The sequence below is a fragment of the Callorhinus ursinus genome, unplaced genomic scaffold (genome assembly GCF_003265705.2).
Source record: "Callorhinus ursinus isolate GAN/ISIS: 27379988/994484 unplaced genomic scaffold, GSC_fseal_2.0 scaffold22, whole genome shotgun sequence".
Lineage (NCBI taxonomy): Eukaryota > Metazoa > Chordata > Mammalia > Carnivora > Otariidae > Callorhinus > Callorhinus ursinus.
In genome coordinates, this window is record NW_027397084.1 from 1,640,596 (window position 1) to 1,659,984 (window position 19,389).

The 19,389-nt window shown below is 47.7% G+C and overlaps 1 protein-coding gene and 1 long non-coding RNA gene across 2 annotated transcripts; one reads left to right on the forward strand and one right to left on the reverse strand.

Annotated features, from left to right (window-relative positions):
• The first annotated feature begins 17 nt into the window (after positions 1 to 17).
• On the forward strand, positions 18 to 11,232 carry LOC141374825 (uncharacterized). Its single transcript, XR_012381964.1, has 3 exons — positions 18 to 150; positions 4,153 to 4,266; positions 9,891 to 11,232. It is a non-coding gene; the product is annotated as an uncharacterized lncRNA (long non-coding RNA).
• On the reverse strand, positions 3,226 to 19,069 carry PRPH2 (peripherin 2). The gene is made up of 3 exons (XM_025890500.2): positions 18,455 to 19,069; positions 6,291 to 6,537; positions 3,226 to 3,438 (listed from the first exon to the last, which is right to left on the reverse strand). The coding sequence occupies exons 1-3, from the start codon at positions 19,033 to 19,035 to the stop codon at positions 3,226 to 3,228; spliced, it is 1,041 nt and encodes a 346-aa protein (XP_025746285.1). The 5' UTR covers positions 19,036 to 19,069.
• Between the last annotated feature and the right edge of the window lie 320 nt (positions 19,070 to 19,389).

The following is a 19,389-nucleotide window of genomic DNA, read 5'->3' on the forward strand; positions in this document are numbered from 1 at the left end:
CTCTTCCAGAATGTTATATAACTATATATCACATGTAGCCTTTTGAGACTGGCTTCTCTCACTAAGAAGACTAATGCATTGGAGAATCATCCGTGTTCCTTTTGGTTGCTGAGCCGCGTTCCATTGTGCAGATGTTTATGCAGTTACCAGGTGTGAAGGACATTCGGGTGGTTTTTGGTGATATGAAAAAAGTGAAAACATTAATGCACAGGTTTTTGTGTGGACGTACACTTCCATTCCCCTTGGGTAAATAGCTAGGAGTTGCTCCTTTAATCTTAACCTACTGTATACCGTCTTTGTACAACATTCTCTAACTTTGCTGTTTATATTCATCCTCTGTTTGGAAAGACAAAGCATACCATCAGGAGTTAAGGACTGATGTTTCCTCCCTTCAAGCCAGCCTCCTGTCCACTGAGAACCAGGAAGGCATCCCCTCTCTCCCTGACTTACATACTGGCCCCACCCCCCACCGCCACATTCCTATTCCTAACATACTGTGCTGCTGGCTGCACTGTCCTCAGGAGCCATGTTCTTATCCAGTAGTAGGTCAGAGGCCCTAATTGTCTTGGCCCCTCTCCCCTCATCCCCATCTCCTGGCTAAGCTGCAAACCTGCTGGCCTAGCATTACAGATATCTGGACAAGGAGGGGCAGGGGAGCCTGCAGAGCAAGCGCTTAATCTTATTAACCTGTATTGAGGTTACTTGGGGTTTATTTGCTGGTGGCTCAGTCCTGGGCTCAAAAGTGTTGCAAAAAAAAAAAAAAAAGGCTATGGGATCTTAAACTGAAGCCACAGATTCTAGGATACTTGTCTTCCTAAATGTTCAAAAATAAGCAGCTAGTACCTACCTAGTACCTGTTTTAAAAGTGTAAGAGGCCTAAGGTGCTGCCTTTACCTCTCATCCTACTCCAGGGCTGGGCCTGCCAGGCTTGAAAACCTGGCTGAGTCCCTTGGGAGAAATGAATTTACACTGGTCCCAGGAAAGACTAAGGTTAGACACAAGGAAGTCCTGGTACGGAGTCTTGCCGGCAGCTACCTGAGAAGACCTGATAAATGCGACTCGCCCTAAGTCTGCTCTGAACCAACCGGGGATATTCACTGTAGGGTCAGTTCACCCTTGGTCCTCCCAGCAGCTCTCAGATTTACATCTGCCCTATAACCTCGCCCCATAGAGACTCATATTTCCTTGTTTGGGAAAATAAGTTTTGATCAGAGCAGGAAAAAAGCTGGTTTGGAATTTTTGCTTAAATCACTAAACTAAGATTCCACATATTAAAATATTAAATGAATTCAGCTCTGGTCTAAACTAGCAAATGTTAAGGTTATTATCATCACTGTTGTTACAGACAGGAGATGGTAAGAGGGAGAGAAGTAACACCCATCTTGTTGAAACATAGCTACCCTGACCGGTAGCATGCTTCCTTTTAGGGTCAAGTGCAATTTGGTTTTGTTAACAAATACTAGCTAGAGTTGGGGATGCTGTGATAACGTACTGTCAAATCGGCTAAGATAGGCATTTAACACAAGTGATTTTCACACAATATAATTTTTAATGTCTATCGTACATCTGTTAACAGCATAGTTACACATGAGCCTAGAGCAGCACTTTCACGATGCTTCTCAGTACTCCTCAGGGGAGAGAGTTCCAGGACCCTCATCAGAGGGGGCTGACTCCCTCAGCATTTTCACTGTGGATCATTCTTTGGTCTCAAGGAGACTCAGAAGTCTAATTAAATTAAACCTGGGACCAAGGTCTGACAGTGTCCCAATATCTTTGATCTGATCTTACGCCCGGGAGAATTAGAGCCCCAGAATATGCCCCAGGCAGCACCAGAAGTCTTTATTTTCTCCCCACTGAACACTTTTAGAACTGTAATGAAGTCATTCTCTCCTTCCCCTAACGGCTTCCTTTTTTTCTCTTTTGGGAGAGAAGTTAAAATTTCTCTTGCCATCACTAGCTCGGGAAGATGGATTGTCTCAAGGAATCTTCTTTAATACAGAGGCATTCCAGAAATATTGCTTTGCAGGATGGGTGTCTAGGGAAAGAAACAGGAAGAAGTTCCCAGAGGACACTTTGCCTTCCACTGTAGACCATTGGTGTTGTCCATGGAGGCTGTCATGGCCACCTGTGTGGGTGTTCCTGGGCCCTCCAAGAGGTGAGGCCCGGTCTCCAAAGGTTGGACTCTTAGCTGATTGTTGCTCCTCTTCCAGCAAAGGGCAGCCACCTCACCTAGTGCTTCCGCAGACAGGCCAAAGGAGGGCAGCTGGCACTTGGGTGGGATGTTGCTGGAACGTGCCAACAACCTGACTTCCTCAGCCCATGGCTCACTCCAGGCTAAGTGAGGGCATGGGAATGTGATACAAAAGTAGCCTTTAACTACGTTTTTGGTGAGGAAAATAATCCCCTGTCTTTAAGTTATTTTGCCCCATGATTGAAGAATTCCTCTTGTGAAGCCCTCAGTGCTTTGGAGAGGGCATTACTCTTAGAAAAGTACAATGTTCCCCTCCTTACACAATTATACAAATAAAATGGCTGACCTGTTGATCTTGGCATTTAAAAAAAAAAAATGACATGGCCAGTACAGGGGCACCTGGGTGGCTCAGTCGTTAAGCGTCTGCCTTCGGCTGGGGTCATGGTCCCAGGTTTCTGGGATCGAGCCCCGCATTGGGCTCCCTGCTCGGCAGGAAGCCTGCTTCTCCCTCTCCCACTTCCCCTGCTTGTGTTCCTGCTCTTGCGATCTCTGTCTCTGTCAAATAAATAAAATCTTAAAAAAAAAAAAAAAAAAAACATGGCCAGTACATTTTTTAGACTCCTATGCTTATGCACCAAGTGACACTTTGGATATAGAATGAAGCAACTTGGAGCTTGTAATGACAGAATCTTAAAAGGGGAGCTGCTCTCAGGTGTGGCCAGTAGCTTCGGGATGGAAGTGAATTCATGTGTTATGAAGAGTGATTCACTGAGAGGCCCCCTGAGTCCCCCATGAGGGCATATCCAAAAATAGTGGGCCTTAGCAGGGGCTCATTCATTTTTAAGTCAGTCATTTAACAAATATTTGCCAAATGCTTTTAGGGATCCTAAACTTTAAATCCCACCATCAAGAAGAGTCTCTGTAAGATGGCCGCCCTCCTTGGGAGATTCAGACTAGATTGGGGGGGGGGGGTATCCGCTTTCTTGGAGTCCACTACTTCTCAGTGTTCAGGAGGGGAGGGGGCCCCAGGGCCATCAGCCAGCCTCTGGGGCCTGGCCTGCATCTGCACCCTCGGCTTCCACCTGGTTACTCTTGCCCAACTTTTTCAGGCTCTCCAAAAAGGTCTTCCAAGTCTCCGACACGCTCTTTTCCAGAAGCCAGCCCTCACTCTCACACTCAGGGTCTTCAGGGTTAGACACACCTTCCAGTGCTGTGTGTAGGTAGCGCAGGCCAATCGTGATAGTCACCTGGTGGGGAGAAGAGACTTAGAGGAGGTCTGGGAGAAGGAGCTGGGGGCTGGAGCTATTAGGAAACCATGCAAGCCACCAGCCTCCTCATCACCGGGGTCTTCAAGTGTGGCAAGATCTGTTGAGTCTGGCTTGGTGAGGGCCTGCCCACTAGCCTGGCCTGTGGTACTCAAGATAGCTGCCTCATCTCCAGCCCCATTCTCCTCTCTGGCCACCCTGGGCTTCTTAGGGTCCCATCCACACTTTCTCTCCTCGGGTCTTTACCATTTGCTGGTTGCCTAGAACATTGTTCCTCTACACATTCACTTGTTAATTCAGCTTCAGCCCTCGGTGAGGGCCCCTGCTACTCAATTCTCCCTCTTCCTCTCAGGTCTCACCCGTTTTGGGGGCATTAGTCCTAGGCTCCTCCTCCTCATGCCCCTAGCCCCTTCCTAGCACAGTGCTTGGCACATATTGGGTGTTGGGCAACTATTTGCTAGACAAAATTAAAGTCACCCCCTTCTCAGCAAACAGTATCATCGTCTGTGGTTTCCTCTACTTCTGTTGTTTTGATTAGTGTGGGGATGAGTGGGTGATTTGTTTGGATTTGTTCACTAGCAGTCACTGCAGCAGGCTATGGTGCCAAAATGCCTGGGTTCAAACCCCAGCCCTGGCACTTAGCCAGCCATGTGACTAAGAAACCTCAGTTTACTCATATGATTTACAAATTTTCAGATGGAGTGTCTCCTGCCTCATGTGCATGCTGTGACATGTCAGTAGGTGTAGAGCACGGTACATGGTGCGCCGAAAGGATGAATAGATGTGTCAGCCATATTGGTTATTAATGTGGTAAGTACTGTTTTCACTGTTCTAATATATTGTGTTACCCAATTGTTTCTACACAGATTCCTGGTTTACTCTCTCTTACACTTCTCCTTTTATGGTATAGCAAACTCTGTGAGGTGGTGAGGCCTGCTAATAGAGAATGTCCAACCCCCTGATCCATCTTTTTTCATTCAGTCTCCCAGCCCCTAAAACAGCACCCCATGGTGGTAGGGGCTCAGTAAACATCTATTGAATCAGTGCTCAAGGAGCATTTTATAATTGCAGTAGTAGATGACATTAGTAACTAATAGTTTTAGGTTTTTGTTATTGTCATTGTCTATTGAAAGTTCAATAAAATATTTTTATGGTGGAAAAACTCACCTCCAGGAAGTCCTCCTGGTGTGCATGCTCCTCTGATCCCCTCCTGCTTTCCTGAAGGAGGCTTACTGCTGCATTATTAATTTTGCTCTTAATGCAAATGGTTCTCCCTTTGGTTCATGAGTTAGATGTCACCTCCTAACTGGATTGTGAGGCCCAGGAGGGCAAGGCCCAGGCCAGAGTCCTAGCATTAGTTCAGCCACCCTTGTGCCCATTACAGAGCTCTGCTAACCAAAGGCCTCAACTAAAAGTCAAGGGCACTTACTCCCTGTTCCAGTGAACTGGTCCTCATCTCATGCAGTCACTAGCTTCCTGGAAACGTGAGCAAACTGAGAGGCAACCAGTGGAATCCCATTTTCCCACTGATTCTGTTATCCTTTCAGTCTTCTTTTCATGGGTTTTCAAGGAACATGACCTTCTGCCCCTCTAGCAGTAAGCTTCTCATCTGTCTCTACCCACTCATTCCCAAGACTGTGCCTCAAGGAGTCAATGACCAATAAAACGTCATTAATTTGCCTCAACATCAAAAGAAGCCCTCCCTTCCCTCCCAGCCCACCCCTGCCCCAGACTGTATAGTACCTCTAGTGTGAGGTGGTGAGTTAGAAGTAGTTGCCACGTCTGAACTTCCATAGCACTAAGAGAGCAGCTTACTTAAAGGAAACTTTCAGTGAATCTTCTCTAATGGACAGACCTTCCCCACCTAAGGTTTCTGGCTTTGTACTTCTGAATTTTGGGGTCTGGATTTTCTGCTGTCAGCTCAAAGCAGGAGCCCCTGAGTCACCCTCTGAATCCCCTTGGTTTACCACTCACTAACACTTGCTCTCGTTCAGCACCCAGGACAGCTCCTAGTACTGGTTAGGTGTTTAAGAACTAACTCTTCAATAAATGAATGAACGGCTACATCCCAAGCTCTGTACAGAGAGGAATTAAGCCTCACAGGTGAGATCAGATGAACCCACTAATAATTAGAATAACAGGCAAATTGCTACCAGAGTCTCCAGAGAAGCACAAATCCAAATAGCTCCCATTTCCTGAACACAATGTACATATTATCTCCTTTTGCCCCCCAGGAGTCCCAAAGCTCAGTGCTGTCGGCCCCCTATAACAGAGAGATTAAATAACTTTCCAAGACCTCAGACTGAAAAAATGAAGGCACAGGATGAACCTCTAAAACATGCAAAGTGAAGGAAGCCAAACAGAAAAAGTCATATATTATGATGGCATTTATATAAAATGTCCAGAATAGGTAAATCCACAAGGACAGAGCACAGATTAATGGTTGCCAGGGGCTGGGGGGAAAGAGGTGGGGAGTATGCTGCTTAATGGGTATGAGCTTCTCTTTGGGAGTGATGGAAATCTTTTAGAACTAGATAGAGGTGGTGGTTACACAACATTGTGGAATGTACTAACTGCCACTGAATTGCTCACTTTAAAATGGTTAATTTTAAGTTCTATGAATCTCACCTCAATAAACTATTTTTTGAGTGATAGGAAAAAAATAAAAAATAGTGGAGGTGCTCGTATTCAAACTTAGGCCTGCCTGACCCACAGCTAAGCTGAAGGCTGGTTCCGAGGAGAGAGACAAGCACTCCAGGCCAGGCCCCACCCATCAAATCCAAAAGGAGTAGGTGACTCCCTCTTCCCTCGCCCCCACCTGGCCCAAAGCCTACCTCAAAGAGCCAGACGAGGAGTGTGACAGCGCCCATGGAGTTCATGAGGCTGCTGTAGTAGCTCAGCAGGGCGGCCCTGCAGCCGTTCACCCACAGGTTGAGCTCCTCTGTCTGGTGGTCATAGCTGTAGTGTGCCGAATTGTTGGTGAGCTGGTACTGAATGCAGGGCCGTGGTGAGCTGGGGTTGCAGCAGCTAAAGGGAACACCATCCACCAGGTATCGCCCGTCCACATTGCTCTTGATGCGACTAGAGGAGAAAGATGGCTTGAGAGGGGCTTCTTGGATTTCTCACCAGGGGCCAGTTCCCCCCAGCCCCTGCCTCTGAAAAGCTATAATATTCATTCATCCATTTGTTCATTCATTCATTCGTTCATTCTCGATAAATATTTGTTGTGTACCTACTATGTGCCAGCCACTGTTCTAGGAGCTGAAGATGGAGAGATGACCCTAGAGAACCAATGTCCCTGCCTTGCTAGAGCTTAGGTCCTAGAGGGTTGAGACAGATGATAAACCAAGAAGAAAGTCAATAAGGAATGTAGAAATGCATCCAACCACACTGTGTACTGCCAGGCCCTGGCCCGCAGTGATCATTTGGAGCTATGTCAGGCAGGTAGGAAGAGGAGCAGGACGGGTGGTGGCTGGGACGAGAGTGCCAGGCACTCATGGCCAACAGCCTGTAGCCCCCAGCCCCCTCTCCGACTTTCTGCCCCCCAATAACAAGTCCCTAGGGACCAAGGCCCCTCGGGCCAGATCAGTTCTGTTCAGGGATGTTTCCAGGAGTCCTGCTCTGACCCAGGGCCTGTGTGGGGGCAGGGAACTCTGCCCCTAGCCAGGTGGGATCTCCTCACTCACCCGAAGGATGCGGCCCACATTACTTTGGCACGTCTATATTTGCTATGTATTTGGTTAGCACGCACCACACATTCATGTGGGTTGGGAATTCAAAAGGGAGACATCTTTACAGTGAAGGCTCTCCCCATCCTCCTCAGGCATCCGGGTATGTCCTGTCTGACCTGAGTGCCGCTACCCAGGTGTCTGTGTGCCAGAGGTCCTCAAGCTCTCGCCCTTAAGATTTATGCACCTGAGTGTATGCATGTTATCTTGAGAAAAAGTTTTTTTTTAAGTTGAACATGAACAATGCTGTACATAATAGATGCTTTTACAACATAAGAATAGAAAGCATGTAATTATTTAAAATAGAAATTATAATTCCACTTATAATTCCACTTCTTGGTATTCAAAGAAAATGAGAACATTAACTCGAGGGGCACCTGGCTGGCTCAGTCGGAGGAGCATGTGACTCTTGATCTCAGGGTTGTGAGTTCAAGCCCCACATTGAGTGTAGAGATTACTTAAAAATAAAATCTTGAAAGAAGAAAACATTAAGTCAAAAAGATATATGTATCCCTGTGTTCATTGCAGCATTATTTATAAAAGCCAAGACCTGGGAACAACATAAGTGTCCATCAGTGGGTGAATGGATAAAGAAACTTTGATACACACATGCAATGGCATATTCTTCAGCTATAAAAAAAGAAAACTTGCCATTTGCAACAACATGGATGGACCTTGAGGACATTATGCCAAGTGAAATAATAAAGACAAATACCATTTGATCTCACTTATATGTGGAATCTAAAAACAAAACAAGCCAAAAAACCAAGTTTATAGATACAGAGAAAATTTGTTGTTGCCAGAGACAGGTGAGGTGGGTGGGTAAAATGGGTGAAGGTGACCAAAGTACCAGCTTCCAGTTATAAATAAATAAGTCCTGGGGATGTAATATACGGCATGGCAATTACAGTTAATAATGCTGCATTGCCTATTTGAAAGCTGCCAAGAGAGTAAATCTCAAAGTTTCTTATCACAAGAAAAAAATTCTGTAACTATGTATGGTGATGGATGCTAACTAGATTTATTGTGGTGATCACTTTCCATTTTATGCAAACAGCAAATCATATATTGTATCCTGAAACTAATACAATGTTGATGTCAACTATACCTCAATAATAAATTAATTAATTAATTTAAAAAATTGTTTTCAAGGGGCACCTGGGTGCCTCAGTCAGTCAAGCATCTGCCTTCAGCTCAGGTCATGATCCCAGGGTCCTGGGATCGAGCCCTGCATGGGGCTCCTGCTCAGCGGGGCGTCTGCTTCTCCCTCTCCCTTTCCCCCTCCTCCCCACTTGTGCTCTCTCTTTCTCACGCTCTCTCTCAAATAAAATCTTTAAGAAAAAATTTTAAAAAAAGAAATTGTTTCAACAATGTTCATTGAAATGATAATTTCAATGTTTAGCTTCTAAATGTCCATGTTTAGTCTCCCACTTATTCTTGTCCCTTGACCTCCAGGTCCCCCCAACTGTAGCCAACTGTCTGTCCTTCTAAAAAGGCTGTGGGGCGCCTGGGTGGCTCAGTCGTTAAGTGTCTGCCTTTGGCTCAGGTCATGATCCCAGGGTCCTGGGATCGAGCCCCACTCGGGCTCCCTGCGCAGCGGGAGGCCTGCTTCTCCCTCTCCCGCTCCCCCTGCTTGTGTTCCCTCTCTTGCTGTGTCTCTGTCAAATAAATAAATAAAATCTTTAAAAAAAATAAAATAAATAAAAATAAAAAGACTGCATACATGATGAGCAAACACAGATTGTGCAAATATTCTTACTCTTCCTGTCTTTTACCCAAATGGTAATGTACTGTCTTGAACCTTTCTTTTTTTCCCTTAGCAATATCTTAGAGATCTTTTTATGTCTACCAGTGGAGAGTGTTCTCCAGGTTTTTCATGAGCTGCGTGGTATCACCATTGTACAGATGGTCCATGGGGTAGTAGTCAGTTCCCTACTGCTGGATATTTAGGGTTTTCCCAGTCTCCTGTCAATACAAACATTTTGGATATTGTGAATATATCTAGAGTGTCAATTCCTAGAGGAGGTATCCCTGCATCAAAGGGTGGGTCCATCTGTGATTGCCCTAGATCCCTACCATATTTCTCCCTGGAGTTTGTACAATCACACCCCCAACAGACATGCATGAGACAACCTACCCTTCGTGGCCCTACCCACACAGGTTTGATTTCTGACCTTTGGATGGAAAATAGTATCTCAAGGTTGTTTTAATTTCCATTTTTCTCATTATGAATGAAATTGAGTGTCTTCTGATATGTTGAAGCGTCATTTGTGGTTCCTTTTCTGTGAACTATCTGTTGATCAGTATGATTAAGACTTTAGGAAGGTTCTGCACAATGTGGCCTCCTTGGTTCCAGAACAGTCCTCACCTGGGTTATGGTGACCATATTTCCACATGCTCTGCAGTCCCTGACCTCTACTTCCTAGTCCCTTGCCCAGAGAATGGGTGGCCCTGGGTACGCAGGGGATCCAGGACAGTGATAAGAGCCGGACCACCTGAACTCTGGACAAGTTCCTTCACCTCTCCAGGCCTCAGCTTCCTCATCTGTAAAATGGAGTTGACATGAGGATCATATGAAGGGATGCATGTAAAAAGTCTTAGAAGAGTGGCTGGTACACAGTAAGTGCACAATAAGCATGGACTCATGGCCACCCCTGGGCGGGGTGATGGAGAAAGAACCTTCACATATGCTCTGTGTGCTCTCAGGAAACAACTGTGACAGTGGAACAGACCACTCAACACCACTGGGCAATAGTCACTTGTGAGCAGGCGGCAGGGTTTCTGCCAACTGTGAAGAAGAGAGTATGAGAGTCTTCTGTGAGGACAGCAGCCGTGTCCGCGAGAGCAGAGCTCACCACTGGCCTGAGGCAAGCCCTGCTAGACACTTGTCACTGACTGAAGTGGTTGCTACTGAAGTTCTTGCTTGAGCTCAACTGAGTGCACCAAGAGCACAGTGGGAGCAGAAACCACTCTGCTCTCCCCCTGCAGCCCCCGCTCAGCACCTGGTGGTGGGACTGGGTGGTCCAAGATGGGAGGACTGAAGCAGAAAGGCCATCAGTTTGGGATTCCTGTCCCCCTCTTGAACCTGCACGACTGAGCAGACAGTAGTCTCCCACCCCCAGTCTCCTTGAGGCTGAACTCAAATGCTGTTTGTCCCTCTTCCTGACCTGCAGGCTGTCCCTTGACCCTGCTCCCACCAACACAACATCCAACCTGGACCATTCCCAGTGTCCCCATGAGAAGAGGGGGGATTGTAGAGGGAGCCAGGCTTTGAGTCCCAAATCTGCATTTCTGATCTGTGGAACTTCATCCTCTGGACCTGTGTCAGGTGGGGATTACCCTCTTGGGAGCTGTGGGGAGCTCTAAATGAGGCAGGGTGTGGAGTGCACTTGACACAGGCCCTCAGAGAATGCCCACCTATGGCCACCTGGGAAGGACCTTGCAATCCACCAGATTGTTCTACAGAGGAAGAAGTGGTACCCAAGCAGGGCAGGGCCTCACTCAAAGCCAAACAACAAGTGGAAGACTAGCCCACAGCAGTTGCCCACTTCTCCCCTCAGAGATGCTTCAGAGTCTCTCAGGTCCTTCCTGTCTGTTGGCTCTTCTGTTTAAGTTTCCTGGGAAAGCATGATCTCCTCCTTTGTTCCCTGTCCCAGAAGCCCTTTCTTGTCCATGATTCTCACTCATTATGCACTCTCCAGGTATATTAAGCTAGGGTAAAGCCTATGGACCTGCCTCATACATACTACAGTGTATCTGAAGTGAAGGCCAGGCCTGCAGTTTTGTGAACTGAGGCCAGTAGAGGCTCTGAGCTACCCTCACTCTGCAGGCTGGCCTTCTGGAGAGCCCCTATCTTCCCACCTCACCTAGCTCACTCCCCCAAGTGGAGAAGTCACCTTGCTAGCCTCATTAAGGCAAAGCTATGTCTCCCCTCAGACTGGGATTTCCTGAGGTTAGGACTGTCTCTCCCCCTCAGCTGGGGCTCCCTGAGGGAAGGCTATGTCTCCCTCCTCTCACACTGGAGCTCCCTGGGGGAAGGGCTGTATCCCCCTCAGACTGCAGCTCCCTGAGGGCAGGACTGTGTCTCCCCTTCAGGCTGGGGCTCCCTGAAGACAGGGCTGTGTCTCCCGCCTCTGACTGGGCTCCCTGAGGGCAGGGCTGTTTCTGCCCCTCAAACTGGGGCTCCCTGAGGACAGGGCCATGTCTCCCCTCACACTGGGGAGACAGTGACTTGGGAAAATCATCATGTCAGAGTTTTCCTGGAAAAACCAACATAATTCAGGAGGTAAATCAATAAATCAACAAAGAAATCCATAGGGAAATAAACAGTGGAGGGGAGTGGGGAAGGCAGGGGTATAACTGATAATGAGTCAGTCCCCAACTGGGGATTGCGTCTCCCCTGTCTTCCCTCACTCACCACCTGCAGTACTTTATATCCAGTAACTACTCAAAAAAAAAAATCTTCAAGGAAATACTAATACTGTACTGCTATATACCGACTGGTCTATGTGTATTATTCCACTTACTCTCTACCACACCCCTGTCATGTCATTTCTCAGATGAGAAAACTGAGTCTGACAGAAGTCAGGTGAATTGCCAAGGTTCCACAAGTGTCACTCAGCTAGCATTCCAGTTGGGGAGTGACTCATTATCAGTTATACCCCTGCCTTCCCCACTCCCCTCCACTGTTTATTTCCATATGGATTTCTTTGTTGATTTATTGATTTACCTCCTGAATTATGTTGGTTTTTCCAGGAAAACTCTGACATGATCATTTTCCCAAGTCATATATGACTTGGCTATGGGAGAGTATGCTAGAAAACAGGTCTTTTCGTAATCAAGACCCTTCCGTGGTGAGCCCTGAGCAGAGCAAGATTTGTAGCCTGGGAAATACTCTGATATAAATAGCCAGCTCACCACCTAAGGAGCTCTCCTTGCCTGGCTTTGTCTTAAGAGGGTGAGTGGGGCCTTAATCTGTGGTTGTAACCAGGACAAGCACTAAGTAAACAAGGTGATGCTTCTAGAGGAGATGGAGGGCTAATTCCAGAGATAGGGGACCCCAACAGATCCCAGGCTGGGAGCCCAGGGGAGTCCCAGCCTTCATCAAGCCAAGCCTGCCCCCCCTCCACGCCATTCTGTCCTGGGCCTTGTCCTCAGGAAGCCCTAGTCTGAGGGGGAGGAACCACACAGCCTTCAAGAAGCCCCAGTCTGAGCGGGGAGATACAGACCTGCCCCCAGGGAGTCCCAGTCTGAGAGGGAGACATAGCCCTGCCCTCAGGGAGACCCAGTCTGATGGGGGGAGACACAGCCCTGCCCTCAGGGAGCCCCAGTCTGAGGGGGAGACACAGCACAGCCCTCAAGGAACCCCAGTCTGAGGGGAGACTCAGTCCTACCCTCAGGGAGCTCCTAGCCATGGTCTAGTCTTCTTGAGATGTCTGTAAATTGTTCAGAAAGAGTGAACAGACGCCTGTAGCCTGTGGATTCCCTGAGTGGGATGGGCAAGTGAGAGAGCTTGGTGCCCACTTCTCCTTCAGACTGAGGGCTTCAGGCCAAGCCCTCCTGGCTGACAGTTCCTCGTGCCAAGGCCTCTCACCCCAAGACACTAAAGCTCTGTTCATCCTAAAAGCAGGGGAAAGTTTTAAAGGAATTGTTATAAACTGGCTGAAAACTTTATCCCTCCTCATGTGATGCATTAAGATACACAGAGCACCCTAGGAAGTGTTCTTGCTAAAACCAAACCTGAATCCAAGCACACCTCTGCCCTAACTACTGGCTTATGGGTAAATGCAGGGGACAGAAGAACAAGTTAGATGACACCACTTGGCTGAAATTGCCCAATTGAGAATGTGAGGAATTCTTCAGGACAAATAGCCCAGTTCCTTCAATACACATATGGCATGACAGTAACTGTTATAGAGTAAAAGAAGCAAAAGTGATCAAAGAACCAAATGCACAATGTGGGCTTGGTTTGGATCCTGATTTGAACAAACCAACTGTAAAAGATAGTTTGAGACGATCAGAGAAAATTCAACAGACTAGACATTAGATGATCTTGCTGCTAGTTTTGTTGGGCATGATTACTATTGTGCTTATGTCAAACAAAAACAAAAAGGCAAAAAACAAAACCTCTGTACCTGTTAGAAATGACTCCTTAAATATTTACAGGTGAAAGGATTTGCTTTAAGATACTCAGAGGGGATAATGTGTGTTTGGGAGGGTGGTATAGATGAAACAAGAAAGCGAAAATGTGTGCATTTGTTGAAGCTGGGAGAAGTGTACATGGAAAGTCATTATAATCTCTCTACTTTTGTGAATGCTTGAAATATTCCATGATGAAAGTTGAAAAATGTAGTAAAATAAAAGAAGCACTGGCTGAGAACTACAAACCTATGTCCGAATAACTTGCTCTGAAGATTCAGTTGCTAAGGGAGGCAGCATCCCTGGACTCTGCTCCTCCCTCGGAGGGCCTCCCCCAGTCATAAGGGAACATGTCTCCCCACCCTCAGGAGCACCAGGCCAGAGCCAGTGAGAAGGTAAACACACAGGGTAGAGCAGAACCCAGCCTCACTTGCCACAGGCCACAGGGAGCCTGGGCGGTTTCTCTGGTTTCTGTGCAGCCGCCTCACAATTATCTGAGACCCGGGCACAGAAGAACTGGAATCCAGGCATAATCCCTAGAGGTTTCTCAAGCCTAGGTCACCTCCGCCCACACCTTCCACTGTCCCTCCTGAGGAGGGTGGCACGGAGGACAAGAAGAGAAAGACAGGTCGAGAGGGGACAGTGTGGCCTGGATAAGTCAAAGCTTCAGTCAGGGCACAGATTCATCTGACACTGGAGCTGTACAAGGTGCCTAACATCACGGGCAAGCAGCGCAAGTCGAGTGGAAGGAGCAGAATTACAACCCGGCACCCCATACAACGCGATATGATTTGTCTGTAAAAAGGAAGGATGTTCTAACAAATGTGGCAAGATGGTTGAACTTGGAAAACATTATGCTAAGTCAAAAGAGCCAGGCCCGAAAGGACCAATATTATATGATTTCCTTCAAAGGAGATATCCAGAAGAGGGAGCAGTATAGAGACAGAGAGGAGACTAGTGGTTTCTTAGAGCTAGGGAGGGTAGCTTTCACTCCTTAGCCATGGGAGGCTAGGGAGTGAAAGCCAGAGGGTACGGGGTGTCCCTTCCACATGATGGAAATGTTCTAAGGTGAGCTGTGGTGTTGACTGGTAGCACAACTCTGTGAACATGCCAAAAACCATTGAACTGTCCCCTTTCATTGGGTGAGTTGTAAGGAATGTAAATCATCTCAATAAGCCCCCACTTCTTGCTATGAGATCCAACCTGAGGCTCAGATCTCTCATCTATAAAATAGAGAAAAACAACACCTAAAAGAATAACAACAACTAAGAGAATTATTAAACCCCCCAGGGAGGGGTTCTGTGCAGAATAAATGTGGGACCTGACAACATAGTGATGGGGCAGACTGGGGGTGGGGTGTGGCCAGTGGGCTATTTGCTTGGACGGCTGGGGTGGGGCGGTGGTGCGGGTGGGGAGATTCTAAATTCGTAAAAATCTGAGGTGGGGTGCCTGGGGGGCTCAGTCTGTTAGGCGTCTGCCTTCTGCTCAGGTCGTGATCTCCGGGTCCCGGGATCAAGCCCGACACTGGGCTCCCTGCTCAGTGGGGAGTCTGCTTCTCCCTCTCCCCCTGCCCCTCACCCCTGCTTAGTGTCTCTCTCTCTCTCACTGTCTCTCTCAAGTGGATAAAAAAAAATCTTTTAAAAAAAATCTTCAATTGATATTGTGTAGGCCAGGAGCCTTCTGGAAAGAGTCCTTGATCTTAAAGATCCCCCTAAGAAATCTCCAAACACCAACCACCAGCCACCCCTCCATGTTTGCTGGGACCCCAAGCTCTGTGCTCAGTTTCCTGGGGGACCATTGGAGCAGGGGCATAGCTGGGGAGGTTCCCGGGGAGCCCTGTGTGCAGGAACCCAGTTCCCCCTCTCAGGACCCAGACTGGAAATGTTTTCTGTAACCCAGTCCAGCAAGGTGTACATCGTATGGAATGGAGAGAGATGCTCCAGGGGCAGAGCCTGCAGAAAGGACCAGAAGTTAGGCACTAGACACTGCCCATACCCAGGACCAGTGTCACTGGAGGAGCTCGGTGCATTTTCTGCAGACTTCCCACCCTCCCCCTCCAACCAGCTCACGGCTCCTGGGATCCCCTCCCAGAGTTGTCAGGGTCAAGGAGACTGAGGCCCACCCCAGCCTTTTTATTGGCTTCTCTGAATTTGGTAGGGAAAGGAAAAAGAGAAAAAGGTGAAGAATTCCTTTTAAAAAAATCTTGGTGGAAGATGACGCTGCTCCCTGGTCCTGCCCTCCTGCCAGGCCCCACGCCCGCCTCTCTCTGCTTCTGCTGCCTCTGGATCCTCGCCCTGAGGGTGCTGCTGAGAAAAGCCAGAAAAATGTAAATGCTTACCACTTTTCCGCTCTTGGCCTCAAAAAAATAAATACACTTTAGATTGTTCAGAGGAGGATTTGCAGGGGCCAGCTTTGTCAGGAAAACTTAACAGTCCTCCTAAGTAAAGCAGTCAAGATATGAAAAAAATCTGAGCCTCTGGAAAGGGAGGAAGTGCCACCCCATGCCCCAGGAGCCTCCCCTCGCTCACAGGTGTTGTCCACTGGTCATCAGAGTGAGAATTTGTGGAAAGCATTGATGTGGTCCTCTCTCTACTAGGTTGTGCCCTTAGCAGCACAGGAGTGTGACGTCATGGGAGGTTTGGGAAAGGAGACAGGCATTTCAGTTCTACCATTGTGTCTTAAGACCAGCTTTGTGGAAAGTGACAGCCAACAGATACATTTTCCACCTGGAAACAGCCTAAGGGAAGTAAGAGAGAGACAGAGACAAAGAGACAGAAGCAAAAGCCTCAAAGAAGCCTACTCCAGTGTGGCCAATAGAAGCAAATAAGAACGAACTAAATGCCTGCCTAAGTGTGTCCATTCAGGAAGTGTAATATGATGCACCAATTAAACATGATCACTTTACACAAATACCAGATGATATCACTCACATGTAAAATCTAAAAAACCAAACACACAGAAACAGACTAGACTGGTGGTTGCTGGGGGCGGGGAGAGGGAAGGGGAGATGTTGGTCAAAGGGTACAAACTTCCAGTGATAAGTTCTGGGGATCTCCTCTACAGCTCGGTGATTATAGTTAACAATACTGTGTTATATCCTTGAAACTTGCCAAGTTCTCACCACAAAAAAGCAATGGCTATTATGTGCCATGATGCAGGTGTTATAGCAAATGCGACCATAGTAATCCATAGTAATCACTTTGCAATACGTAAGTGTACCAAATCAACATGTTCTGCACCTTAAACGTACACAATGTTATTTGTCAATTATATTTAAACAAAGCTGGGGGGGAATATATTTGTTTTGAACATTACGCAAATACTATATTATCAAATTACAAAATGGGGTGCTCAGTTGTATTTATACCATGGTTACACTATTTATTATGTAAATGTTAACAAGACTAAACCAAATGGGGAAAAATTAAAGCCATTAGTCAGTTGTGGGTGAGAATCTGGCTTGAATTCTTTTTCCTGTTTTTGTTTCTCTTAATGTTGTCACTATATTTTGTGTGTGTGTGTGTGTGACTGAGAAACTTTTTTCAAGTCAGTGGAGTTAGGATAGTTTCAGTCCCAACAAGTTGGTATGAAGCACTGAGGTGGTTTGGATCAAGCCTGCTGTTTGCCTGAAAATTTAGATCTGCCAACCACTGGGAGTGGAACAACCTGGAGAATTTCTCTGCTCTGGGACAAAAGGAGATTTGGGGATTACAGGGAGGCTTTGTAAGTCTCTCCAATGACTAACTCTGTGCAGAAGGCAATCAAGGAAAATGACAGGAAAAAATGAAAGCCCTTTCTTATTTGCTCACAAAGGCTGTTTCAGCTTCTCCCCCTCTCTGACTCCCATCCCCAGGAATTCTGCTTGTCCCTCCTGTGGCACCTTGTGTAAATCCTGCCACCTTGTGCTGTCCCTGCTAGACCCGTCACCTCGGAAGGGCAAAGTGGTTTACCAGCCTCTTCTTAACTAGGGATTTGTAGCAGTAATCCCCACCCACAGAGAAAATAGAAGCCCCAAGCACTGACCTTCAGTCTGACTTCCCTTCCATCATCTGGGGTTCCTGGGTGTCATCTGGGCGTCAGCCGTGTCCTGCTGCCAGTGTGCCCAGCACCCTGCGTTCAAGTCCTCCTGGACTCACCAGCCTTACCCAGGACAACCCTGAATGAACAGCTGACCCCTTGCCTCAGCCAGGGAATGGGTTGGATGGGACAGAAAGAAGAGGTGAGGATGAGCCACGGGCTCAGGGCAGGCTGCCCTTTCCCTAGAAAATGACTTGAGACCCATAATGGTGGGTCTCTGGGGAAGAGCAGTGTTCCAGAGTCAGCCGCTGTCTCCTCCACCTCTGGTTCACCAGTACCTCCCTACGTTGCAGCTCAGGATTTTATTTTTATACACACCACAAATACTTTAGATACGTATTTGTGTCATACTATCATGATTCAAGAAGTAAACACCAGCACATATTTAATGGGCACCTGCTGTATGCCAGGCTCTAGACGGAGCTAGGAGGTCACCTCCAAGATTATCTATTCCAGTGCCTTCGTTTAAAAGATGGGCGAGCAAGGTACCAGAGTGGCAAGTGACTCACCCAAGGTCACAAGCTAATTTACAACACAGCCCAAACTATAGCCTAGACCTCCTGACTGCCTTGTCCTCTGCTCTTTCCACCACACCCAAGGACAAATACCTAGAGATGCTCCGACTCAGAAGGTTGGAAAACAAGGGAACTAACCAGGAAATTTAAGCTTCTGGGACTGAATGCATAAACTTTGAGTGAATAAGACAAAGAGCCAAATAACATCTCAGTATATGTGATCTATGAATGCCCCATCCCTACCGTATGAAGCAGGCACACTTTCCTGGCTGGGTCTTCCTCCCTGGAGACTCCTATCCAAGCAACTTAATGTAACTTGACACTTTCCTCCCAGACATTCCTTAGCCAGACATTAGGTGGAGCATATGATATCGCCATCTTTATAGGTCAAAAATGTTAGCATATTGGCAATTTCGCATGGGCCGCCTGAATCCAGCCTCACCACACACACACACACAGTACTAAGTTGTGCACACAGAGCACCCCCATGGGCCTCCGAGTCCCCATCTAGCTCTGATCCCAGGACCGGAGACCACTCACTCTTTGACTTCTTTGGAGGAAAAGTCCAGGTAGCGATTGCTGATCCACTGAATCTCAAACCAATCTCGAAAGCCATTGTTGCCACAGCATTTGAACTCAATCTGCAGCAGGTCGATGGTCTTCTTCATGAAACACCTGCCAGGGGTGTCTGTGTCTCGGTAGTACTTCATGCCATTCTTGAGCCCATGGGCCAGGGTGCTCTCCAGTGAGCTCCGCATGAGGAAGCAGCAGAGGGTCACCAGCAAGAGGGCAATGTTGAAGAGGACACAGACAGCCAAGTATGGCTTCAGCCAGGGCTTCCACTTGGCGTACTTGGCAGGGTCCAGGGCATCATAGCAGATCTTGCCGGCCAGAGAGTTGAAGACACAGGACAGCAGCCCCATCCCTATCAAGGAGTTGGGCACAAAATGGCTCTCTGAATTATTCATCACATCACTCCGCTTCCGCAGTTCGATCTTAAGGAACAGCCCTAGGCTGAAGATGATGATGCCAGCCAACACGGAGAACCAATTCATGAGCCAGAGCCCTTGGGCCAATTTCACCCGCTTCTTCTGGTCAAATTTGACCTTCAGCAGCGCCATGCTTGCCGAGTGCAGTCCAGGCAGCTTCCCTCGGCACAACTCTCACTCCTGACCTTCGTGAGCCCGGGGGCTGCAAACTCAGGGCCTTGGGAAGGAAGCAGATGGTCCACACTGCAGGGAGCTTCCCTGGGAGCTGCCCATGTTGAGCCCCTTAGCCTGGGACCCCCGTTAACTTAGTAGTGGTAACAGGGGCCGCAGAGGCTCAGCTCATGAAGGGGCCAGGTCTCCGCAATGTTCCTGCAGCTTTCTTCCCAGCCAAGCAGGGAGAGCCGGAACGCCACAGATTAGAAGTGGGGACCACAAGACATCTCGCTAATCTCTTTAGCCAGGCTCATCCCATTAGACAAAGCTGTG

Bases quoted from the DNA above. Each gene is read 5' to 3' on its own strand.
- PRPH2 (XM_025890500.2), bottom strand. From the start codon at position 19,035: ATGGCGCTGCTGAAGGTCAAATTTGACCAGAAGAAGCGGGTGAAATTG. The intron at 6,538-18,454 runs GTGAGTGGTCTC...TTTCTCCTCTAG, and splicing joins TCCTCCAAAGAAGTCAAAGA to TCGCATCAAGAGCAATGTGG. The intron at 3,439-6,290 runs GTAGGCTTTGGG...TCTCCCCACCAG, and splicing joins TCCTCGTCTGGCTCTTTGAG to GTGACTATCACGATTGGCCT.